The sequence below is a fragment of the Mastigoproctus giganteus genome, chromosome 6, assembly GCF_048544385.1.
Source record: "Mastigoproctus giganteus isolate SK-2022 chromosome 6, ASM4854438v1, whole genome shotgun sequence".
Classification (NCBI taxonomy): domain Eukaryota; kingdom Metazoa; phylum Arthropoda; class Arachnida; order Uropygi; family Thelyphonidae; genus Mastigoproctus; species Mastigoproctus giganteus.
Genome location: NC_143580.1, coordinates 135,477,372 through 135,505,311, shown reverse-complemented (window position 1 = coordinate 135,505,311; position 27,940 = coordinate 135,477,372). Strand labels below are relative to the sequence as shown.

Here is a 27,940-nt window from a genome sequence, read left to right as displayed (position 1 = left end):
TATGTAAAAAAATTTGGACATGATAGAGCAAATTTCAAGTAACTTTCAAAATTTCCATTAAAAATATAGTTCAAATTAATTATCGGTAGTAAAAAACATCAAGGAACTTTTATTAAAATGCGGACCGGTTATAGCAATCACATACACATTCAATTAACTTACAGGAATGTAATTATTTATTTATTATTATTATTGTTTGTACATTCTTATTTATGTAATTGAAGATATCAATATCTTTGTTATTTCATAATTTAATTTAAGTGAATGTAAATTATTTCAGGTAAGATCCAGTGAATTATTGACATTGATTCATCATCATTCCTCAAGAATGAAAAAAATCACTCCAACAAATTTTGTCAGGTGCACAGCATTTTTCTTAAATTACGATGGTGTATAACAATTACAACAATAATTGAAAATTTTTGTTGTCCACACCTTATTTATGAGGTGCTTGTGCCTTACTCACCTAAAGGACAATATATATGTTGTCCTTTAGGTGACTAGAATAAGGTGCAGGCACCTCGTGTGATTTGTACCACTTGTTCAAATGAATCATGTGGCTAGTCAAACAAAAGCAAAAAGTTTATGCCATTTACTATATCTGGCAAAGAAAAGGCACAAGATAGTTTATCTGAACCTGAATTCAGCAATGAGACTAATCCCTCATGATGACAGTATGCCAATTTCAGTAGCTTCACAGCATTAACTTCATTAACTCCCCCCACAGCAAAGTCTGTTGTCTTGCATAATAAGAACTTAAAGCCATTCATTCCCATTCCCCACACCCTCTTAAGGAGACATACCATAATATGAAGACAGTACTCAAAGGAATTCAATACAGGAACAAAATGTCTGCAGTGACCTCAATGTCACCTGTATGTTAACAGGCAAACAAGGAGGGTTTACAAAATATTGTTTCTTACCAGTGGTTCTATTGCAAACTATTACATCAGACATGACTGATGTAATGGTTTACAATAGAACCTCAAAGAGGCACACGTATGCCAGGAATGAGAATTGTGCAGTATGTTGTGCAGCATTTAATTTTTTTCATCAAGTAGTCTTAATTTTTCTCTTTTTTTTTTGTGAGCGCTTGTATGCAGACAGTAGTTAACACATTACTAGCATTATTTGTTGAAAATAGCAACGTATATGGTATAATAGGGTTTATAGGGTTTAATTTTTTGTTACACCATTAGTTAATTAAAATTTCGTTTTGTCTATATTTACCTTGTAATTTTTCCAATTAAAATTTTCTTTGAGAACCTTCTTTCTTCTGCCAAATCGGCATTTTGAACCATATTATTCTGTGATATTAATATATATTTTTCGAAATACAGGATTGAACAGAAGATGAAGTTTTATAAAATGGGAGAAAAAAATTAAATGAATAAAAAAACACTGAGAATTGATAAAAAAAAAATTTTAAAAAATGATATTCTGTCAAATACAGACTGAATCTGACAATAAAACATGTTTCCATTAACAAATGAAATAAAGATTCTCAGACTGGCAACTAGGTATACTGTGCACCTTTTCATAGTTAGATATGTTTTTGTTATTTGATTTTTAGGAGCATTAGCAACTAAGGCCATATTGCTCCGTGGATATGCGGCGGTTATTCCCTGACCTTTCGGCATCCTCCATATTTGGTGGCTCACGGGCTCGAACCCCAGTCTAATCAAGAAGAGTGTGCTATGCACTGTTGCTCCTGCCCACCTGGCTACGAAGGCACCATAGTTAGATATCTTTCTACTGTTTCATCACAAGTTACTTCAGTCATTACACTGTGCTGTGTTGCTGAGCAACTAGTTTAAATGTATGCAGATTTTCAATGCATTCTGCAGTTAATAAAATGGTAACATAAAACAGCAAAGAGTGCATCAAGGTTTGCTTTAAACTTGACAAAACAGCTTCAGAGACACACAATGTTGGAAACAGCTTTTGGTGATGAACATGGGAAAAACAGATACACTAATTTTTGAAGTTTTAAATAAAGTCAATCAATGTTTGACCACTTCTGAACATATCATATTTATAGCTTTATGGTCATCCATGAAGATTGACAATTAATGAGTAGCTGGAACACTGTCTATCATAACATGCTGGCTCATTTTAATTAAACTGATTTTGAATCTACAGTGGATTGCCACAAAGTTCATGCAGTTTTCTTAACCACCAACCGAAACTTGTTTTTCTGTATAGCATATTCCTGGCATATGCTATACAGAAAAGACAAAAAGACAAAAGCATCCTTTCCAGAATCAAAATGGATGATGAGGGGCAGGTATACAGTTATGACCCAAAACAAAGCAACACTCGTCAAAGTGGAAGCAACTGCTTCTCTGTGTCTGAAAACAGAGAGCTGCAAGTCATGTATAGCCATAAATACAACCATGTATAGCATAAATACAGCCAATAAGCACATTGGTTGTGTTTTCTCTCAGTGAGGGAATTTTTCATCAAGAATTTATTCCTGCAGAACAAGCTGTTAATCAATAGTACCACTTGAGGAATCCATAGATGTTTGAGGAAATATCAGGAGAAAATATCTAGAAAGTATCACAATCAGGAAGGATGTAGATCTGTTGGAATGGTGCAGAGAAGAGCTACAGGATTGGTGAGAGACACAAAGGGGTGCTCTTACCAGGAAAGGCTTCAGTTTTGCAAACTGCAGCATCTGAGACTAGGCACCTGCAAGGAGATCTGATTGGTTGATTTTGATTTTACTGGTAAAAAAACGACCAAGGAGATCTGACTGAGGTGTTTCAAGCCTTAAACAGATTGAGTTTGTTTGTTTGTTATTTAGTTTTTAGGAGCATTAGCAACTAAGGCCATATTGCTCCGGGATATACGGTGGTCATTCCCTGACCTTTCCGCATCCTCCGTATTTGGCGGTGACGGGCTTGAACCTCGGTCTAATCAAGAAGCGTGTTCTACGCACTGCTGCTCCTTCCCACCTGGCTACGGAGGCGCCTAAACAAACAGATTGAGTAAGTCCAGTGCTGATGGCATCCTTCCTTTTATTCAGACTACCCACATGAAGGAGCATTAATTAAAAATGAGGAAGGATGGTTGCAGATCAGACGTGTAAATTTGCCTTCAGCCAGAGGATGATTGATTGTTCAAACAAACTCCCATTTGATGTTGTAGAGGTGGGTAATTTGAATAAATTCAAGAAAGAAAGAATTAAATAAACTGCTGTTTGAAGGGATGGGGATGAACATGTGAAATGGCTTTTTTTTTATTCGCTGATGCTGTATAAGATGGCTTCCTTGCATCATTTTCACTACTACTATTAATAATAGGAAGAAGAACTAGACAAATTTTTGGAGGGGATAGACAGGTGGAGCGGGTAGGTTTTTTTTTTGGCTGATGCTCAATAAGCTTGCTTTCAGGCATCATTTTTCACTACTAATACTAACACTAATAAATAATAACTTTTTATAATTATAATAATAATAACTTTTATAAGAATCATATAATAATAACTATGAGGCTCCACCCCTGCTCACTTTGCTCGCCAACCCTGCACATGCTTTTCTATGTAAAATGTAGAGGTATGATGGAGTAAGTCAAATCTTTTCTATGTAAAATACACACCTGTCGAAATGCACTGATCGATATCTAATCAGGAAATGACCTATGTAATTATTTACCTGTGCATTTGTAGTGACGTAACTGCTCCGCCCACTTGTATGACATGACCTGCAACCCTCTTCTCCCATTGGCTACCTCACTACATGGCTTTCTCAAGGTCGAATAAATATCACTATGTAATTATTTACCTGTGTTTACATAGGTCACTTAGGAAAAGGCCTTTTTGCTTCGGGTTCCACAATGCACAAGGAGCAGAACTAAAATATTTACAAACTATACAAATATTTAAAATATTAACAAAATATTAAACTATTTAAAAATATATAAACTATATCGGGACGATGGGTCCCTTCATCAGCTGACATTAATATACATAAAACATTACAATGGAACATCAAATGATGCCAGGCGTGGTCATGTATTAGCCAATGAAGCATTTGCACAAGGTTGCTGAACGTTATGGAGGCAGTTGTCTTGAATGCGTTGAACATTCACATACACCCCACATACGTGCTTTATATTGTCAACAGCGAGTGTCTGAATCTGCCCAAGTAACCCATTTCTGTTCCTTCCATTTAACATTCACCAACCTTGTGCATGGGCTTCACTCTCTACTACATGACCACCTGGCATCATTTGATGTTCTATTGTAACATTTTTTGTATATTAATGTCAGCTGATCAAGGGACCCATCATCCAGACACAGGTATGATTGTAAATAGTTTAGTTTTTTGTATCGTTTTGTACTGTATAATGTTATTATTTGTATACTAATAACATTATACTAACATTATAACGCACTGATTGTAAACTAATCAGGAAATGACCTATGCAATTATTTATCTGCACATTTGTAGTAATGTAATTGCCCTGCCCTCTTCTCCCATTGGCTCGAATAAGTGACATAATTGACAAGGTTATTAGAGGATATTACATTACATCAAAAAAACCAAAATGGTGTGTTTTTATTTATTTATTTTTTTTTACATCTTTTTAAAAATTTCTTTGCATGTTTTTTTTTACAAAATTCTGAATTTGATTTTTTAGGTAAAGAAACAGGGTTACATTTCAACACGTGTTGAAATAGATTTATAAATGACACTTCGGTAAACTTATCAAGGAATCTGATTTATTTCTGACAATTTAATTTGCTCTCATGTTGTGCTATAATGTCAAAATAATTAAAAAGTAACATTTAATACATTATTTTTTTTTATAATTCCAGAAATTATAAATTAATATTTATATTTTTTTGGAATTTGAGAAATTTTCAAATTCCTTGAAAATTCAAGAAACTCACTATAGAAAAGGTTAACAAAATTTTGCTGTATTGCAAATTGGGTTGTTAATTCTAACTGTATAATTCTATTCTCTGTCAATATCAAAGTTACAAACAAGATTAACACTGTGGCAACCCTACAAAATTATGCAGGACATTAGAGGGAAACACTAGTAAAATAATGTATTGTTTAACCACAATAACCAAACACAAATTCTCTAACTACTGAAGTAAGCTGTGAGATTAATAATAAATCAGTATATAGATTAATTGTTGCACTTTATAAATTTTAGTAACAAATATAAATTTAAATGTTTCCATATACATAAAAATTCAGATTAAACTAGCAGAGTACAAGTGGACTCAGTAACTGTAGAAAATCTGAATTGTAGTCAAATTACCAAGCAATTTCAAGAATGATTTATTACAATAAATGAAAAAATCTATAAAGTTGTTATTTAAAAAATTCATACCTTCCACTGTTTCTCTTGAAACCAACTGTAAGATATATTGTTACCAGCATTTTTTGTAGGACAAACATCTATTCGGCAAAATACACACTGTTTCTTGTCATTCTATAAAAATAATGGCAAAAAATTAAGTAAATGTTCTCAGTATTATTACTATAACACATCCATGCAATAACAGGGATATGATATAGGTAGGAATTTCCCTACCAATTATAAAGGTTGGGTGCACTGTTATTAAACTAAATTTTTCTTCTAGATTCCACTGATTAGTTTCTGCATTAAGGTCTGTTACAATCAGAAACAATATTCTAATGTCTTCAACCAGAACATTTTCTGATGACTAATCATATATACAGGAAGAATAGGATAAAGTTTGAAATGATGGGGGGGGGGTTGTTTTTTTTTCTGTACCAATTCTAATGATTCCAATTGTAAATAATATTCAGGGTGGTCATAAAGTCCTGCACCAGTTTTAAATTTGAATAACTATAGTTATACAAATAATAGAACCATTTAGTAAAAATGATATGAAAGTTCAAGTCTTCAAGTTTTTTATATAATAATTTCATCCATGTAATCTGATTTTTCTTTTGCTGTATTTATATTTTATCAATTTCTCTTTTATTTGCAGATATTGAATAACCCCAAATCGCAACAACTGAAGAAAAGGTTAACTGTATGCTTTGGCTTACAGAGTTTAAATCAATAACAACTGTGAAAAGTAGGTTCACTACTCATAAAAAAGTTAACAAGTAGGAATGAAAAATTTTAAAGAAACTGGATCAGTTAATGACAAACCACGACCTGAGAGACCCCAAATGATGGCAGCCATGTGTTGAAGTGTGATAATTAAAAACTGGATTAACAATAAAATTTAGACTTGAACTTTCATATAATCTTTATTAAATAGTTCCATTATTTGTATATCTTTAGTTATTAAAATTTAAAACTGGCATAAGACTTTATTACCACCCTGTATTTCTGCACATAGGCACCAAGGAAAACTCAAGTCAAACGAATTGTAAATGACATGTCATTCAATGAGGTTTTGTGTCAGTATAATTTTGCTACTCCACATAGGCTCCCAATTTTCAACATACTTTTTGCAATTAAACTTGAATGTATTCAACTGTCACCTGTAAGATATATATGGGAAGGGCGGTAACAATGGCTGTTATTATATAAAAACACTTGTAACAAGTATGGGAATGCATTAATAGCCATTATTCTTGAATCACACGTGTTCTTATTAGGAAAGAGAAAATTTAACCAAGTGCAGTGAAAGAGCTGAATGTTGCATAAAGATGGTGTTATGCAGCAATCATTGTACATGATATCCACAATGGCTGCTTGGCCATTTGTCTTATATGACAAAAGAAATGCTGGGCAATATCTTGAAATTCTATAAAATTAAATAAGTAGTTATTTGTCAGTGAAATAATGAAAATTTAATGCATGATGGTGCACCATCTTACTTTTCACATGGTATCTAAGAATGGCTGAATGAACATTTTTTTAGGAAGAAGGTTACAGACAACATTATGTCCATAATAACCTATCACGGTACATAAAACATACCATGTGAAATTTTCCTCAGTGTGGGAAAGGGAAAGATTTTAAACTGTTGCAACAAGACCTAAAAAAATAAGGTGAGAAGTGGCAATTGGGATTTAAAATTGAGAAATGTACGGTCTCCATGGATCTCAAGAGGCCTCCATAGCTGAGTGGCAGGAGTATAGTAGCACATGCTCTTTGAGTAGATTCAAGCCCCTGACTGACAAATACGGTCGACCTGCCAACCTGCACTGCAGCGTGGCAGAATTATAGTCCATTTCCCTCAACATGAATCGTTGAGAAGGCTTCCATCCTGCATTGGATTTATAATGGCTAAAGTTTACCTTTTTTACCTTTTAAATGCAAGGTACTGCATATGGGTAGCTGTAATCTCAGAATAACACACCAATGGGATGGAAAAGAGAAAAATTTTAACGCTGCTGCAATAAGATCTAGAAAAATAAGGTAGATGGGCTGAGAAGTAGCAATTGAAATTTAAGATTGATAAATGCAAGGTACTGCATATGTAATCTCAGAAAAACACACCAACAAAGTATCACATTCGTGGCAGTGGAGGGAAAAAAAAAAAAGCCTAGAGGCAGGGCCACATTAACGCTACAGCCAAACTGGCCATGGCAGGGGGGGGCTCACATAAAGAGAGGCTACATTTTCAGTGTAAATATTTGCTAAATTAGTGATAAAAATGCCTAATAATAATAATAAACCAAGAAAACGTGTAATATAAAAACATTTTTGAACTTAACTTGGTAAGTGTTTAAATTTTATTCTTATACCTTTTTATTGTACAATACTGTACAATAAATAAGTTAAAAGTTTCTATTAAAATTGTTTTTAATATCACTTTATTTTTCAAGACAAAAAACACAAAACATTTCTGAACTCTTAGTTTACATTTTTATCAAGGAATTATTCACAACTTAAATAAAAAAACCTACGTAGTATTTGTATTTATATGTAAGTGTATAATATACAACATATACATATATTAAAAAAAAAAAAAAAAAAGAGTAAAGTGCAGCCATTATCAACGCACTGTAGGATGAAAGCCTCCTCAACAATTCACGTTGAGGGAAATGGACCATAATCTGCCACGTTGGTCCAGTGCGGGTTGGCAGATCGACTGTATTCAGCAGTCAGGGGCTTGAACCCCGGTCTACTTAAAGAGCGTGTGCGACTGCACTCCCGCTCCTGCCCACTCGGCTACGGAGGCCGCATGTTATATATATTAAAGGGATCTCAAATTTAAATATGGCCAGGGAAGTGGCCCCAAATTTAAATATGGCCAGAGACCTATTTCATTTTTAATCCAGCCCTGCCTAGAGGTAATTGTACAGTCCAACAATGAAATTCTCTGAGCAGTGCAGATAGGCTGCTAGGACAGCTCATGGGGCTCTGTCAATAATATATAGAGGAATTTTGCCAGCAGGGACAAGGAGGTGATTATCCCATTATATAGCACGATGGTTAGGTCCCATCTTGAGTACTGTATACTGGTTCAGGAAGCCTTATTTTAGAAGGGATGTAGATCTGTTGGAGTGGGTGCAGAGCAGAGATGAGCAACAAAATTATTCAGTGACACAAAACAGTAATCATACCAAAAAAGACTAGTTCTAAAAATTGCAGTGCCTAGGCACCTATGGGATTGGTTGGTTTAGAGTTTAATGGTGCATTGGCATCTAAGGCCACAATGCACCAAGTCAAAATTAAAGTTAATACAAAAGTTTCTGGTAACCTATATACAGGCTACCATGTCAAGAAGGTAAATATGATACACTACGGTATAGAGGTAAATAAAAAATATAAAACTTAATTCTTTGTATATAAATGAATTGAGTGTAAAAAGTTAAACATCATCTCTATCACCTAAAATCTGACTGAATGTAGAGGTTCAGCCACATTATTAAAAGCCCTAAAAAATAAACGTCATAGTTCATTAAAAACAGGACATTCTAAAAAAACGTAACGAATAGTTAAAATAGTGTTACACATCTCACGCATAGGTGGGTCATCCGCCCTCAACAAAAAGGAATGTTAGATGACTATGAACTATGTGCAGCCAAGCAAGAACAACTTCCTCTCTTCACACCCTGCATAGACTGGACTGCCATTGCATGATTACAGGCTTAATGTGATGTAGCTTTGTGGCCTGTCCATGCCAAAGCAACTTGCCATTAAGAATATAATTAAGAGCGTATTACTTGCCTGTAGTCTGTATAGGGGATTGACAGGCAATGAGTATCCAGGGAAATGGCTGACTTGGCAGAAGTATCAGCTAATTCGTTTCGCCGGATCCAAATGTGGCTTGTCATCCAGCAGAAGTGAATGTCAAATTCTGATTCAACGAGAGACAAAAGCATCTGCTGGATCCGGGCCAGGGCCAAATGAGGGTCATACCTCATCGATAACAGAGCCTGTAACACGCTTGATAAATTACTATATATCATATACCTTTTGTAATCGCTATTTTTAATGTGATCAAAGGCTGTTTCTATTGCATGCAACTCTGCAGTATAAATGCTACTTTCTTGTAGCATTTATACTGTGAGGAAACACAACAGCAGATGCCACATAATATTCTGACTTAAGCCATCTGTATAGACTGGCAGAAAGTCAAAATACTGCTCTCTATGTGATACAAAGAGTTGCTGGTAAACAGCTGGAAGCAGCTCCCAGATCTTAAAGGAGAAGTCACAAGTTAGAAGTGGGCATGCCAGGGTGGAAGGAATTGTCTTGGTGACTGGTCTACCATCATGTCTAGTTCGTTTAACAGCCCTTGGATCCAAATATCAAAAGGTTTGTTGGCAGTCCAATGGGTGTTGCAGAGATCTTTCCAACGTGGCTCAAAAACAGATGCCCACGTGGGATGATTGGGCAGGGATTTCAATTTAAAGGCGTACTACAAGGACAACTGCTTGTGTCGAAGAGATATAAATGGTTCATTTGCTTCAATGTAAAGGCTTTGTACAGGAGATGTGCGAAATGCTCCAGTGGCTGTCTGGATGACAGACTGGTTCTAACCACCGAAGTACACTATCTCTAGCAGAACCATAGACCCATAATCGAGTTTGGGACGGCAAGGGCTCGGTAGAGATGAAAAAGAATGATCTGCACCCGATGAAGTTGACAAAAGGGCATGAAGGATGTTAAGCCCTTTAACACACCTTGCCCTAAGCTGACAAATATGCTGTAGAAATATTAGCTTCTTGTCAAAAATAAGTCCAAAGAATCTGACTTCTACTACAACTGGGATGTTGTATTGCCCAAGCCTTAAATCTGGGTCAGGATGAAAATTACGTTTGCGACAGAAGTGTACACAAACAGTCTTCTATGGTGAAAATCTGAACCCATTAGCCAATGACCAAGATGTAAGGTGAGCAACGGTTGCCTTTCAATGACTCTCATATTCCATGAATGACAAAATATAGTAAAATCATCAATGTAGAGGGCATTGTTTACCATGGGTGAAAGTTGTTCTGTGATAGAGTTTATTTTCATTGTGAAAAGTGTGACAGTTAGAACGAATCCTTGTGGGACTCCCTCTTTCTGAGAAAATACCAAAGAGAGGGTGGATCCTAAATGGACTTAAAATTGGCGGTTCGAAATAAAGTTTTACTAAAAAGAGGAAAGTTATCCCTAAACCCATGAAGATCAATATGCCAAATCACCACACTATGTCGTACACTCTTTCAATATCAAAGAAAACTGCTACCAGATGCTTGGATTTAATAAAAGCATTACAAACGCACGTTTCCAGTCGTGTTAAATGATTCAGAGTGGATCTGTTTCTTTGGAAGCTGCACTGTGTCCTGGAAAGCTGACCATTTGTTTCCAAATACCATACAAGGCACGCATCAACCAATCTTTCCAGGACTTTGCACAAACAGCTTGTCAGAGTGATAGGAAAATAGTTAATTGGATTTGTAGGATCCTTTCCTGGTTTTGGGAAGGCAAGAAGGATAGCCTTTCGCCAGGAATCCAGAAATTGTTTGTTAAGAAAAATTCTATTAAACAGAATTAAAAGGTGATCCTTAGATTGCAATGAGAGATATTTCATCATTTCGTAATGAATGTCATCTGGCCACATAGCACTTGTGTCCGTTAGAAAAAGTGCTGCATTTAACTCTTCCTGTGTAAAGGGCTTATTATATGGTTCCCGCCCTTTTGAAAGAAGTTTAATGGATTTTTCTCACTTTTCTTTTTCCAAGCCAAAAACTCTGGGGTAAATGATATTATTCCAGAGATTTTTGCAGATGTTTCCCCCTAGAGTATTTGCAACTGCAGTTTGATCTGCAATTGGACATCCATTGTGCTCGAGGATCACTGAAGGGTTTGGTGAGTATTTTTCCTTCATTTTCCGGATCTTATCCCAGACTACTTTTGAGCTAGCAGTCTGGGTTATGGATGATGTAAAACAGATCCAAGAATCTATTGGCTCTGACATTGGATATAATGTGTTTTCGCATGTGCATGTTTAAATGATATGAAATTTTCAGTCATAGTATATCGGCGGAATATCCCCCAGACTTTGTTTTGCCTTTTCTGCTGCTGTGCATTCTGAATGCCACCAAGGTATGGGAAAATAATGGAAATTTTTGGAATTGCAATTGCAGCTGCATGGACAGTACTTTCTGTGACTGTGACAATGATACAGACATATATATGACTGTATCATTGATGGGCTCCTCAATAGTAGTGAAGTCAAGACTCCACTGTAGTGAAGTCAAGATTTAGTGAAGTCACTATTCGAGGTTGGCATTCGAGGTGAGCGGACGCGCTTAGACAGGGCTCCTCAGTTAAGTGGTTTACTTTTGGATAGTGCTTTTAAATATTTGATTTATTTAGATATTGTTGGATTATTTTGTTATAGGTTTTCCTGTAACTGTTTGATTTTAATAATATTATAGATATAATTTTTTAAAGTTACTTTCATTGATATTTATTTAATTTTATAATGGTAGTTACGAGATCTGCCTTAAACACGTCACAAGGTATCGTGACTCACACGGAAATAGCAGATGGCGATTTACGGGTGAGTCATGATTTAATCCATTGTGGAACCTGTGGAATGTTTTCCAAGGTCGACCTGGTGACTAATCCTACCTCACCTGGGGATTCTTTTCTTTGTGATCGATGTAAGGAGTGCACCGATCTTAAATTACAATTTGGTGCACTGAGGGAACAATTTGAGTCCCTGAAAAAACGAGTGCTTGCCCTCGAAAATAATGCATCTGGGAGCTCGTCAGGGACTCAAAACTCCAGCAATCTACCAAGTGATGCACACCTGATTCGAGCCTCAAAACAGAAAAACCAAGTGCAAACTACTCTGGTTAAAAAGGACATTGTATTATTAGGAGACTCCATTGTCAGGGAAACGGGGAATATTTTTTGTAATAAAGATAGGTGGAGGAGAACCAGGGTATGTCTGCCGGGAGCAACTATTGATGATGTCACCAACAGACTGTCAGATTTTAAAGGGGGTAAAGAAAATATTATTATTCATGTGGGGACAAACGATATTAAACGTACACAATCTGACGATTTGTTGGAAAAATACAGGACCATGCTGAGGAAATGTCGCGAGCTAGGCCATAATGTCTATGTGTCTGCAATTCTGCCCAGACACGATAGGAGGGATTATATGTTAAGAGCCTTGTGGATTAACTCAAGACTTGAAGGAATCTGCAAGGCTTTAGGGGGTAAATTTCTATCAGCATGGCCCACACTTGTAGGTAGAAGGAATTTGTTTTGTAGAGACGGGATACACTTAAACAAAGGTGGTGCAAAAGTTTTTGCCAGTATTATTGAGGATACCTTAAAGGTTCAGGGAAACTGCTAGTTAGGGGGGATGTGGGTAATACTGACACGCGTTTATCTGATAATATTGGTCAAAGTAACTCTTGCACATACCTCAAGAGTTCTTATCTGTTACCCCAACTGGACGTATTATCTAGATGTTCTGGGGGCACAAACGTTTCACGTGGGCGGGTAGCTAATGCCAGGGAAGAGAGCCTAAAAAACTTCAAGGGTTGTGTTAGGGTTGTTAAATATACAAGAACAGTAAATCTTAATTGTTTATACAGTAACGTTAGAAGTGTCGTCAATAAAATGAGCGAATTCGAACTGGTGGTTAAAACAAGTAACGCGGACATAATAGGGCTTACAGAGACGTGGTGCCACCCGGAAATTGGCGATGATGAGTACGGCTTGTATAATGTATTTAGGAAGGATAGGTTAGATAGAAGGGGTGGTGGGGTAATGCTTCTTATCAGAAGCAGCCTGAGTGCGACGATAGCTTTCCCGGATTCAGACGTTTCACATGCTAGTACAGAGTCTGTATGGTGTGAGATAGTTGGAAACAAAGGTATAATGCGAGTAGGAGTAATCTACAGACCAGGTGATTGTGAAGATTATGACAAAAGCCTCTACATGCAAATGGAATGGGCAAGTAAGCGTCAATGCCTTATTATGGGTGATTTCAATCTGCCTCTAATTGATTGGAGTAAATGGGAAGGAAACTCGACATGGGGAACAAAATTTTTAAATCAACTAGATGACTGTTATTTGTATCAACATGTCAGGGAAAGTACTAGAGAAAAGAATATCCTAGACCTCATCATCACACATGAATCAGATGACATAACAGAGCTGACAGTAGAGGAACCAGTAGCAGGAAGTGATCACGGAGTTCTACGGTGGATGATGACGAGAGAGGAAGCAGAAGTAAAAGGCAAAGGAATGGGTTTTAATTTCAGAAAAGGAAATTACGATGCCTTAAGGTACTACATGGCCTCTATTAACTGGGTAGATATCGCGCAGAGAATGAATACAATTGAACTGTGGTACGCTTTTAAAACATTAATCACAGATGCCTTGAATGCGTATATACCATTAAAAAAATACTCCACGAGAAGGGTTCCAAGTTGGATGAATAGTGAAGTTGCCACATTACTTGAGCAGAAAAAGGTGGCATGGAAAAGTTACAGAGCAATAAAAAGTACTGAAGCCTATAACAGCTACAAGGTGATGTGTAATAGAGCCACAGAAAAGGTTCGACAGGCAAAGGCAGTTTATGAGAAATCACTAGCAAACAGAGCAAAGAGGGGGGGGATAAAGAATTCTTCACATATATAAATGCCAAGAAGAGCAGGACAAACCAGATCGGACCTTTATGTAAGGGAAAGGGGATAGTAATAAATACACCAGCTGCCGTTGCAGATGAACTCAACAGTTATTTTGCATCGATATTTACAAATGAAAAGCCTTTTGTGGCAAAGGGAAATTGTGGGAGCGAAGTTAAAAAATATGTAATTAATGATATTGAAATTTCGCAAGATTATTTAATGAAAAAACTTTCGAGCCTACAGACCAGTAAGGCTCCTGGAGTTGATGGAATATACCCTATAATCTTAAGAGAGGCGGCAAGCGAGTGCATTGAACCATTGAGGCTAATTATGCGAGCATCATTAGACTCTGGGGAGATTCCCTTGGATTGGAAAAGTGCAAATGTATCTCCCATACATAAGGGTGGCTCTAAAAGTGAAGTTGGAAATTATCGACCTGTCAGTCTGACTTCAGTAGTAGGGAAAATCATGGAGGCAATGATCAAGGGTGGAATTCAGGATCATTTGGATCGAATTGAAATTCTCAAGGATACTCAGCATGGTTTCGTAAAGGGAAAATCATGTTTAACAAATCTGGTTCGCTATTTCGAAAGGGTCACTCACGAGCTGGATTTAGGGAATAATTTCGACATTGTTTATTTAGATTTCAGCAAAGCTTTTGACTCAGTCCCACATGAGCGGTTGCTTTATAAGCTGGAACAGGTTGGAATCACTGGGAAAATCCTTAGATGGATAGAAGGATGGCTTCAGGGCAGGAGGCAGAGGGTTGTGATAAATGGCTATTCCTCAGATTGGGTTGATGTAAGAAGTGGGGTTCCCCAAGGATCAGTATTAGGACCACTGTTGTTTTTAATTTTCATAAACGACATTGATGAAGGGATAGAGGGCGTGATGTCTAAATTTGCAGATGATGTTAAAATTGGTAGAGTAGTTAATGATCACTATCAAGCTGAGCTTCTTCAGAGAGACCTAGATAGACTTCAGGAATGGTCAGAAAAATGGCAGCTGTGCTTTAATCCAACAAAGTGTAAGGTATTACACCTGGGAAACAGTAATCCCAAAATAACTTATTCACTTGGTGGAGTTCAACTAAAGCCAGTACTGGAGGAAAGGGACTTGGGTGTTACGATACGGTCAGACATGAAATTCTCTGAGCATTGTAAACAGGTTGCAAGGAAGGCCCATGGTGTCCTATCAATGATCTATCAAACTTTTGCAAGTAGAGATAGGGACGTGATAATCCCATTATACAAGGCTTATGTTAGACCACACTTGGAATACTGTGTTCAAGTATGGAGACCGCACCTGAAGAAAGACATCGAGCTTCTTGAAAGGGTGCAAAGAAGGGTAACTCGCCTGGTGAGATCGGCAAAAGGGCGTCCTTATGAAGAAAGACTTCGAATATGTGGGTTGCAGAGTTTGGAAACTAGACACCTTAGAGGAGATTTGATTGAGGTGTTTAAGGCTCTGAGAGGCATCAGTAAAATGAATGAGGACAAAATTTTCAAGATTACAAATGATGCTAGAACTAGGGGACATAAATTCAAGTTACGGGGGGAAATGTTTAGATTGGATTGCAGGAAGTTCTATTTTAGCCAGCGAGTTATAAATTACTGGAATAAGTTGCCTTCATGGGTGGTAGAGGCCGACAGTTTGGGGAAATTCAAAGGTCATCTGGATAGTACTTTCGGGTAAGGGAAGCACATAGGATGATAGGTTTAATTTCCTTTTTATTTATTTTTTATTTTATTAATTATTATTATTTAGTTATTTATTTATTTTTTTTTTTTTTTGTTTTTATCATTGTTTTGTTCGGATTTATATTTTTTTTTATTTTATTTTATTTTTTTTTTTTTTTGGCTGGTGCAGCATAAGCCATAGGCTTTCTTGCACCATGCGGCCGTTACTAATACAATACAATAATAATACAATAATACAATTTACCAGATGTTGAAAGGCATTCCAGTCAGTATGATCAATCTTCCCCCAGGGTAAACTAAATGGCAGACACGGTCTACCACTAGTTAGGGTAGTTATCATGGGGAATATATCGCTTCCATATGGGTTTTCCTCCACCTCCCAAGTAAGTGAGGGAAGTAGAGAAGGGGAGCAGATAGAAAGATCAATGGAGTACGGGAAGGTACTCCTCCATGGGCAGGTCCATCCCAAGTTCTGTCCTTATGTATGATCATACTATTATCAAATGATGAGTTTTCATTAGCCTTCAAATATGTTTCCTGCAAGCAACAGCAAACTGGCTCATGCTTTTGCAAGAAGACCTTGATGTTGTCAATATTTCGCCAGAATCAATGGCAATTCCACTGTACAAATTTAGCCATTATTTTGGCTTGGTTTTTCCTTCTTCCACCGCATGCTTGCGAGTAAGCAGGGTGATCTCCTTGGCAGTTAATGCAGGTGGGTTTTGTAGCTGAACATAAGATTTGTGGTCCTTTGCAGCACAAGTGCATGCAAGGGCTTCATGACAGGTCATTTGTGAGTTTCAATATTTCTGGCACTTAAAGCACCTTAGATGATTTGAAAATATGAACATGCTGGGCAGTTGATATAGCCAGCTTTGATTTCATTAAAAAACGTTGGTGAATTGAATATTAGGATGATGTTTCTTGTGAGAACAAATTTCCCATCCCTACAATGAATATTCATTTTACAGCTGTCACTCCTTGGGGTTTCAATTCAAAACAGATTTCCTCTTCAGTCACATCCATGAGATCCCATTCAGTGATGACACCATGGGATGAGTTAAATATCTTATGGGGACTAACTATGATAAGCATTCCCCCCAACAGATGTGGCCCAGAGGAGCTGTTCTGAATGCCTCTCACTTCTGGTCTCTACAAGGATGTAGGATGTCTCTGACCAAAGCCATTTTACAGATTTAGGAGAGCCTGCCAACCCTTCCACCCTTCTGGATAAAGAAGGTTGACATTTTCACTAAAGGTTTCTCACTTGTAGCAGTAGTAGTAGTGGCAGGTGATGCAAGAAAGCAAGTGTATGAGCTTATGCAGCATCAGCCAAAAAAAAAAAAAAAAAATCACACCATTCCCTCCAAATGCCTGTCCAGCTCCTCCTTAAATTTATTTAACCTATCAACTTCCACAACGACAGATAGAAGTTTGTTCCAGCAATTAACCACCCGGTGGCTAAAGGCAAATTTCAACACATCTGTTCTACATCTGTCTTTTCTTAATTTGAATTTATGCCCCCTTACGTTCGTAATCTGAACAAGTGGAAGGATCCCATCAGAATTCAGCGTGCTCAATCCATTCAAGCCCTTATACACCTCAAGCAGATCACTGCGCAGGCGCCTAGTCTCCAACCACTGCAATTTGCAGAACTTAAGCCTCTCTTGGTAAGAGGATCCCTTCATTCCCCTCACCAATCTTGTTGCCCTTCTCTGTACACACTCAAACAAATCTACATCCTTCCTAAAATGAGGCCTCCAGACCTGTACGCAGTACTCAAGGCGTGGCCTGACCATTGCCTTATACAGAGGAACAATCACCTCCTTTTCCCTGCTAGCAAAATTCCTATATATCATTGACAAAACCCCATGACCTACCCTGGTAGCCTGTCTGCATTGCTCAGAAAACTTCATATCTGATTGCACAATTACTCCCAGGTCTTTTTCATTTTCTACCACCTTAAGTGTAGTACCACACAGTTGGTACGTTTCTCTGGGGTTACTTCTACCCATATGCAGTACTTTGCATTTGTCAAGGTTAAACTTCAGTTGCCACCTCTTAGCCCATCTGCCCAAATTATATAGATCCTGTTACAGGAGCACACTGCCATTACTATCATTAACAACCCTGCCAACCTTTGTATCATCTGCAAACTTCAACACTAAGACTGATATACCTTCTTCAATATCATTGATAAATATACAAAACAACAGAGAACCCAACACCAAACCCTGTAGGACTCCACTAATAACATTAGTCCACAAAGAGCAGCACCCATTAATTACCACCCTCTGTCTTCTCCCACTCAACCATCTTTTTATCAATTGTAGCAACTTACCCTTAATACCATTCTGCTCCAATCTGTACAATAGTCTTCCATTCACAACAGTGTCAAAAGCTTATCTGAAATCCAAATATATGATATCAAAATTATTTTTTGCATCCAGTTCCTTTGTAACCACATCATAACAAACTCTCCCGTAACAAACCAATGCTGTGTCTGAATTATTGCTGCAGTCTTGTCTAGATGCTCCTGCAATGCATCTTTAATCAGTGACTCCATTATTTTACCCGGAACAGAAGTTAAACTAACTGGTCTGTAATTACTCGTGTCACCCTTCAATCCGCCTTTGTGAATTGGGGATAAATTTGCACATCTCCAGTCTGTGGGGACCTCCCCTGAGTCCAAGGATGCTCTCATAATTATGGCTAAGGGTTTGCTTAGTTGCTTTGCCACCTTTAATATAACTGGATAGATCCCATCCACCCTAGGTGTCTTTTAACTTCAACAATCTCTCTTCCACTTTGTTCTCATTCATTACAAAATCATTAAGCACCCTGCTACAATTTGATAACCTTCTGCCATTTTCAAACCTTATTAACTCCTCATGTGTGAACGTAGATGTAAAATACTCATTCAGTTTGTTTGCTATCTGAGCAGGATCATCAACAGTCGAACCATCGATATCAAGTGGACCAATCAGATTCTTCCCCTTCCTTTTAGAGTTTATATAAGTAAAGAAATCCTTGCTGTTTTTCTTAGCATCTTTTTCCAAAGATTTCTCGTAATCTGCCTTCATCTGCCTAACCTCCTTTGTGACCTGATTACAGACTAGCTTATATCTGTCATAGGCTTCTGAGTCGCTTGATAATTTATATGCATCACATGATTTTTTCTTCTCTGTCACGAGTCTCATTAGTTCATTTGATAACCATTTAGGCCTAAACCTTGAACAATATTTCTTAATAGGTACGAAACTTGTAGTAGCATCCACGAATAATTCCTCGAATGCTTCCCACTTAGAATTTACTGTTGGTAACATTGTCGGTTGATCCCACTGTGAAGAATTTAAAAACTGTCTGAGACCACTGTACTCACCTTTACGGAAGCAAAAACCCTTTCCTTTACCCCTGATGGTAATTATATCTTTAAGTAAATCTCACATCAGTACACTGTGATCACTGCCACCTAGTGGTTCCTTTATCTGCAAATTCTTAATACACGAATGATCACTGCTGATAACCAGATCAAGAGTATTACCCTCTCTGATTACCTCTCGAACATGCTGCTGCAGAAGACAATCATCCAATAAATCTACAAAAGTCTTAGTGTGTGAGTGACCAACCCCCAAATTCCAGTCAATATCTGGGAAGTTAAAATCCCCCATTATAAGACATTCTGATTTACTAGCCCACTCTATTTCTCTGTACAATTGTTCATTGTACTCATTTGAGTCATTAGGCCTATAACACACTCCTATTCTTATTTTTGCTTTCGCAGTGCTTAGGTCACACCAAACTGACTCAACAGTGAACTGTTCATCTATATCAACTGGATGCACTTCTTTTGATTTTATGTTTTTCTTAATCAGCAGCATAACACTTCCTCCCTTCCTATCCTGTCTATCCTTACTGTACACATTGTACTCCCCAAATTCCAGTTCTGCATTCCTTATATCTGTGTGACACCAAGTCTCTGCTATCCCGACAATATCCGCCTTTGATGTCTTCACCAACACTTCAAATTCTTCAAATTTATTTACTATACTTCTAGCATTGGTATACATGCAAGTATACATGTACCTATCCTTATTATTAGTTATAAAGGAAAAAACTGACTCGAGTAAATAATACAAAGGTCTTTGAGATAACAGAAAAGGAGAAAAAGCAGTATGTACTGGAACTTAAGAACAAGTATGAGCTTCTGCAGACTGCTGAGGACCAAGATATCGACGAGGAATATTACAACTTTTTGAAAGTGATAAAGCCCAAGAAACCTATAGGAAAAAAGAAATCCAAAGAAGAAAAATTAGTCAAGAAACACTTGTCATGATGAACCGAAGACGACAAATGAAAAGCAAGAAAAACACTGACAGGGAGAAAATTGAGTATACTGAGTTATGCAAAGCCATTAGAAAGAGACTCAGAGAGGACATAAGAAGATTTTACACAAGAAAAGTAGAACAAGCATTAAGGGAAAACAAAGGATTTAAATCAGCAGCCATGAGCAGTAATACAGAAAGACAAATGATACTGAAACTGAAGAATAGCGATGGTGTACTTATAAACAGCAGAGAAAAAGGCATAATTCAAATAGCAGAAGACTACTATAGAGAATTATACAAGGAGCAGGGGAATGATGCCAGCAGTGGGGAAGATGGATTGCAAAGTAGCAACACATACGACATACCCAATATTCTTCCTGATGAGGTAGAACATGCATTGAAGAAAATGAAGAATCAGAAAGCCCCGGGGGAAGATGAAGTTACTGTAGAGTTGTTAAAATTGGGAGGAAGAGACATAACACAAAAACTGGCAAGGCTCTTCACAAAGTGCATTAGAAAAGGTGTGACGCCTAAGCAGTGGAATAATGCAATCATAGTTTTGCTGCATAAGAAAGGAGATAAATCAGAAATTGGAAATTATAGACCAATTAGCTTGTTATCCCACATCTACAAGTTGTTCACAAGGGTCATTACTAACAGATTAGAAAGAATACTGGATGAGAATCAACCGAAAGAGCAAGCTGGCTTTAGGACAGGATTCTCAACTATGGATCACCTTCATGTAATATCACAGCTAATGGAGAAAGCAAATGAATATAAAACACCATTATGCCTGGCATTTGTGGATTATGAAAAGGCATTTGACTCCATACAGCATAAGGCAATGTTTCGGGCACTGGAAAGACAAGGCATTGATACCCCATATATTATGATTTTGAAGAAAATATACGAGAGTGCTACCTCCTTTATTAGACTAGACAAAGACAGTAGGAAATTTAAAATTGAGAAAGGAGTTCGACAAGGAGACACAATATCTCCTAAGCTGTTTACTGCTGCCCTTGAGGAAGCTTTCATAAGATTAGACTGGTCGCAGAAAGGAGTCAATGTGAACGGAGAGTACCTAAACCATTTGCGATTTGCAGATGACATTGTGGTCATAAGCCATGATCCCAAAGAATTAGAGGAAAATCTTAATCAGTTATGCACAGCTAGTAAGGATTTTGGACTAAAGATGAATATGGCTAAAACAAAAGTAATGATGAACAAGTATGCCACAGAAAGAGACATAATGATTGAAGGAGCAGTAATTGAAAAGGTGGAGTCATATACTTATCTGGGACAAGTTATTAGCTGTAATAATGATAAATGGCTGGAAGTCAAGAGAAGAATAAATTTTGGATGGATAGCATTCAGGAAATATAGTCACATACTGAGGAGCAATATCCCAGTTTGTCTGAAACGTAAAATAATGAATCAATGTATACTCCCACCATGACTTATGGAAGTGAAACTTGGGCACTCACCAAAAGAATGGAAGAGAAGCTGAGAACCACACAGCGAAGAATGGAACGAATCATATTGGGAATAAGACTGTTAGATAAGAAGAGAAACACATGGATTAGGCAACAAACTCAAGTAAAGGACATTCTTATCAAAACTAAAGAACTAAAATGGTCTTGGGCAGGACACATAGCTCGAAGACATGAGACAGATGGACTAAGAAAATAACAGAATGGTATCCAAGAGGAGCTAGAAGAAAACCTGGAAGACAAAGGCGGAGATGGATAGATGAAATTCATGAGTTTGTGGGTAGTAAATGGATGTCCAGTGCTCAAAATAGAAGCAACTGGAAAGTTGCTGGAGAGGCCTTCATCCTGCAGTGGATTGAAAATGGCTGATGATGATGATGATGATGATGATCCCATATACCCACCTGTTTTACGATGACTGGCATCAGTTCCTGAAACCCCCAGCACCCCTCGCTCCAGGCCGCTACTTATTCTAATAGAAGTTGTGCAAGAATCACCTTCACCTCTGCCGGAGGCTACTTTTAACCTTTTAGTCTGTTACTCCCCCCCCCAAGCTAGCAGTTTTCCGACCCAACTAACACTGCCTCGATAGCATCAGCAAATATTCTTGCACCCTTTCTATTTAAGTGTATCCCATTCCTTTAGAAGCAGTCTCTCCTGTTAACAAGCACAGACCACACTGAAAAAAATTCTACCCCTTGAGCCTTGCACATTCCCTCCAGGACCGAATTGATTGACAAGGCTCTCATCATATACTCCCTCCTATTGTGTCTGAACAGAATTGCAGACACTTTCAAATTTAACCCTAATTCACGACTTTTTTGCAACATTGACCTGTTCTTGTTAAGTAAATCTGTAGATCTCCTACTCTTAATGTCATTGGTGCCAAAGTGTACAACAATATCACCTTTTGTGCCCTTAAAAGATGATATATGCTTTACAACATCATCAACTTTTGCCCCTGGCAGACATACTGTGGTCCTGTTCCATCTATCCTTTTTACACAATATATTCCCCGTCTCCCCTGACAATAGAGTCACCAACAATAACTAGTTCCTTTGGGACCAGCACATTCTGCCTTGGAGATTGCCGCTGTGTTGCCTGATGCCCAGGAGTGAGCTCTGGCGTTGAGTTGGGCAGCTGAGAGCTTGATGGGCCCCTCATATTAATTTCTTCGAGGGCATCTATCCTACACCTCAAGCTCTCATAGACACCCAGTAGAACGCTGAGTTGATGCCTAATTTCTAGACACTCTCTGCACCTGGCAGACACAAAGACATCCTCCTTGGCTAGATCATGTTCTGTTCCAGAGAGTTTGGCAAACATTTCACAAGTTGCACATTTTTTTAGGCTGTGATGTGTTGGAGAATTGCCCCCCCCCTCAGTTCTCCCCCGAGTCACAGCACTCCTGCCACTTTGTGCCCGTTGCTTTGCTCCTCTAGTCTAGGGCATGATATTTTAAATTAATAAGATCAATAAATTTAATTAATTAATTGTCAATACTACGCTATCTAATAGAATCCTAAATGCAGTGATGCGTATTATGCTATATTATTATACATTAGAGCTGCCTAGTTACCACAATTAAAAATTTGAATTCCCTACTACTCTATACAAAAATAATGGCTGCAAGATTCGAACGAAATAATGGTTTTACGTATATTAAGTAGTAATCTACAAAAACTCTTTATCTAAATTAAAAATAAAAATAACCAGTGTAACAATAACTATAAGATTATGTATAAAGTACAATGTAAAATAACAATTAGGTAAATAAAAAGGCAAACACTTATCGCTTTTTCAGAGCCTGTAATTCACAGCTGTAATTTTTAAAGAGTCAGCACCCTCTCTTTAAAAATTAGTTAAATATGAAGTGTTAATGCACTCTAAAGAGAGGTAACGGTGTGTCAGACCTGATGTGGTTTCTGTTTTCTGCCTTTTTGCTGAAGCGACATCAGCAGGATCAACTTTAATTTATCAGATAGGGACTGGGTTGGGGCCCAAAAGAAATTAGTTTATCAGGATTCGTGGAGATTTTGTTTTGGTTCAGTCACATTCATGAGATCCCATTCGGTGATGACAACAAGAGATGAGTTAAGGATCTTATTATTATTTTTTTTTTTTAATGAAAGCCCCAAACACGAGAGGTAATAGAACCTATAGTACTTAGTACAGAGCATGAGTTGGAGGTTGAGAAGACGAAAGAAGATATTTGTTGTCATTAGACTTGAACTTTTGTAGACTGCAATTTCAGGAAATACATATGAAGGAAGGTTGTTCCAGGCAGTTGAATGAATAAACAGGGAAGATGAAAAGTTGGTTCTGTGAGTTTGAAGTTGGACAGTAAATGGATGTTGGCTGGTGGCAGCACATGTTCAGACTGTTTTGAAAGAGAGAGCAGGAATTATAATAGCCAATTCAGAAGAACAGTACCCATGGAAGTATCACAGTTAGCCCCCGATAGATGTGACTCGGAGGAGCTGTTCTGAATATCTGTCACTTCTGGTCTCTACAAGGATATCTCCTGATCGAAGCCATTTTACTGATTTAGGAGAGCCTGCCAACCTATCTGGATAAAGAAGGGTGACATTTTCCCTAAAGGTTTCTCACTTGTAGAGTGCATTATCAAGTAACAGGGTGTCAGACCTGATATGGTTTCTGTTTTCTGCCTTTTTGCATCAGCAGGATCAACTTCTAATTCACCAGATAGGGACTGGGTTGGGGCTCCAGAAGAAATTAGTTTATCAGGATTCATGGAAATTTTGTTTTGGTTCAGTGCCCGGGCTCCCCACCCACCACAGAGCCCAAAGGGTCGCCCACTACCTGGCAAGCAATAAATGCACTCGGGAGTGGAACACCAGGGCTACACAGACACCATACCCACACCGCCGCAAACCTGAATCCTGTCCTTTGGACCATGAGAATAGGGGCATGGCATTGACACAGATGACCCTTGCAGGCGAACCAACTAGCCGAATGATCCTAGCCAGGCCAGGACCACCTGTCTTGTCGAAGCAGAGGCAAAGTGGTGTGCTTAAGCTGGGCCCCCTCAACCCAGAATTCCTCTTTCTGAATTTCCATAAGCCACAGTGCACGGTAAACATGTTGGATTCCATTGATGTTAACCTGGAACCTAGGTCATGGGCTTTGGATCCCAGTGATACTAATCTGGAGGACCTGCAGCATCACTGAGAGGTCCCCTCACCACGTACAGCACCTGTGGGGAGATCTCATTTAAGTGTTTAAGGGTTCAATGGATTATGCAAACTAAATGCTGAAGGTATCCTTATTCTTTTTCAGATGACATACATAAGGAGAAAAATTTTAATTGAAAAAGGATGGTTGCAGGCAGATGGGCAAAAATGTGCTTTCTGCAAGTAACTGATTGCTGAAACAAACTTACATCCGGTGCTGTAGAGGTGAGTAGTCTGAATAAATTTAAGGAAGGATCAGACAGATTATTGTAAGGAATGTACAGATGAGGTACCTTTCCTTTTTTTTTTTTTGGCTGATGCTGTATAACTTGTCTACTTGCATCATTTGCCACTACCAATACTAATATCAGAATAGCTGGAAGCAATTCTGGTATTAGTATAACCAACGAACCACCCGCTGGCTAAAGGCAAACTTTCGTACATCTATCCTACAACCACCTTTTCTCAATTTGAATTTATGTCCTCTCAGACAATTATTCTGAGCAAGAGGATGAATCCCATCTGCATTGAGCATGCTCAAACCATTTAAGGCTTTATACATCTCAATCAGATCACCTCACAGGTGCCTAGTCTCCAGACACTGTAATTTGCAAAATTTAAGCCTTTCTTCGTAAGAGCAACCGTTATTATGCCATAACCACAAAACCCCTAAAGATTTCAGCGGGGAAACTTCTTCATCCAGAAGAGACAAATCACGCTGTGCACTTCTTCTTGGGCCGAAGTTTCTAGCTGCTTTACCATTTCTTTAGGAAAGGATGGGGGAAAATATTATAGCATGCACAGCAAAAGTTTTAGCACAAAAGGAATTTAAAATTACATAGGTGACTACTAAAAGGAAAAAGTAACTACAGACCCGTAAGACTGACTACTTTCATTTTTATTCCCATACCAAGAAAGGTTATGGAGTACTTAGTTAAGGATGCAGTATAAGATCAACTGGATAGGAATGGAATTATAAGGAAATCACAGCATGGCTTCATTCAGGGCAGATCATGTCTGACTATACTAATGGCTACTTTGAGGTTGTTTGTAAAGAACTGAATAAACTAGAACAGAAACTTGGACATCAATTACTTTGATTTCAGTAAGGGTTTTGATACAGTCCCACATAACAGGAATAACTGTAGTATAAAATGAAGCAAAGTGGTATTTTAAGGGCATTATTACTAAGGATAGAGGGATAGTTAAATGGTAGGAGACAAGCTGTTCTAAAAGGCTACTTCTCTTTATGAACTAATTAGTATTAGTAGCATATGATGTGAGAAAACAAGCTTATACAACATCAGCCAAAAACACTCACGCACTCACATACTTCCCACATCACATGTCCATCCTCTCTAATAGTTGGTCTAGTTCTTCCTTCAATTTATTCAGATTACCCACTTCCGCAACACCAGACGGAAGCCTGTTCCAACAATCATAAACCTGTTGACTGAAAGCAAATTTTGGACACCTATCATGCAACTAACTTTCTTCAATTTGAATTTATGACCCCACCAAGAACATAATCTGGGCAGGAGAAAGGATGCCATCAGCATTGAGCTTACTCAATCCATTCAAAGCCTTGATACCTCAATGAGATTTCACAGGTTCCTATTCTCTTGATGCTGCAATTAACAGAATTGAAGCAATTTTGTGGTAAGATGACCCTTTTGTTCCGCTCACCAATCTCGCTACTCTTCTCTGCACCTGTTATAACAGATCCATACCTTTCCTAAAACAGAACTTCCAGACCTGCATGCAGTACTCAAAATGCAGCCTAAACGATGCCTTACACAACAGGATTAACACCTCCTTAACCCTGCTGGCAAAATTCATGTACATCATTAACAAAACCCCACGAGCTGTCCTAGCAGCCTGTCTGCACAACTCAGAGAACTTCGTATCTGACTGCACATTTAATCCCCAAAGACTTTTTCATTCTCCACTACCCTGAGTAGTATTGACACAACTGGAATTGACACTGATTACTGCTACCCATATGTAGTACCTTGCACTTGCCAGTGTTAAACTTCAATTGCCATTTCTCAGCCCATCTGCATAATTTATTTTAGATTGTGTTACAGTAGTATACATACCCAGATTACAGTCAGTAAACACCTTACCAACCTTCATATCATCTGCAAATTTAGACATTAGGCCTGATATGCCTTTGTCAATATCATTAATAAATATGAAAAAACAACACTGCACCCAGCACTAGACCCTAGGAAACTCCACTAATAACAGCAGTCCAAGAAGAGAAGTGCCCACTGATATCCATTCTTTTTCTTCTCCCAGTCAACCATTCCTTTATCCACAGCAGTAACTTCCCCTAATATCACGCTGCTGCTATCTGTACAGAAGACTTTTAAGTGGAACAGTATCAAAGCTTTTCTGAAATCTAAGTATATGTCAAAATTACTTTTTTTGAATCCAGTTCCTTTGTCAGTGCCTAATAGCATCAGAAGGGCCAAACAAGATTGCCCCTTAACAAATCCACAGTGACTGCAATATAATATAAGTGACTGAGTTCCTATTTTGATGGTACTGCATTCATTTTTTAATTCAGTTACGCCATTAATTTTCCCAGAAGAGAAGTCATGCTAAAAGGTCTGTAATTGCTCATATCACCCTTTGAATTCCTCTCTGTCACAGTTGGAGATGCATTTGCATATCTCCAGTGCATAGGGACTTCCCAAAATTCTAAGGATGCTCTCCTAATTATGACTAAATGTTTTCTTACCTCTCAATATCTCCTTTAATATAACTGGATACATCCATCCACTCCAGTTGACTTTTTTACATTTAGCTTCAATTTCTCCTCTGTTTTCCTCTCACTTATCACAAAATAATTCAGTTCCCTGTTAAAAATTTGATGAACATCTGGCAGCCTATCACATAAAAAATTCCTCATGTGTGAATGTAAATGCAAAATACCAATTCAGTTTGTCAGCAACCTGAGCAGGATCATCAATAGTGAAACCATTCATATCTAGTAAACCAATGTGATTCCCTTCCTTCTAGTGTTTACACAAATATAGAAATCTTTGCTGCTTATCTTTAGTACAACAATCTTGAAATCTGCTTCATCTTGCCTAACACAATTCAGACTTGAATTGCAGAATAATCTATAATTACTGCAGGAGTAATTATAAATCGACTGAGGTCTAAGCCTTCAAC

The 27,940-nt window shown here is 37.8% G+C and overlaps 1 protein-coding gene across 1 annotated transcript in view; it reads right to left on the bottom strand.

Annotated features, from left to right (window-relative positions):
• LOC150084597 (uncharacterized) overlaps positions 1-27,940 on the bottom strand; it is a 324,615-nt gene that overhangs the window by 262,291 nt on the left and 34,384 nt on the right. The window contains exon 3 of the mRNA XM_090376299.1: positions 5,353-5,454. Coding sequence (XP_090232425.1) covers positions 5,353-5,454 — 102 coding nt within the window. The remainder of the gene's footprint in view (positions 1-5,352; positions 5,455-27,940) is intronic.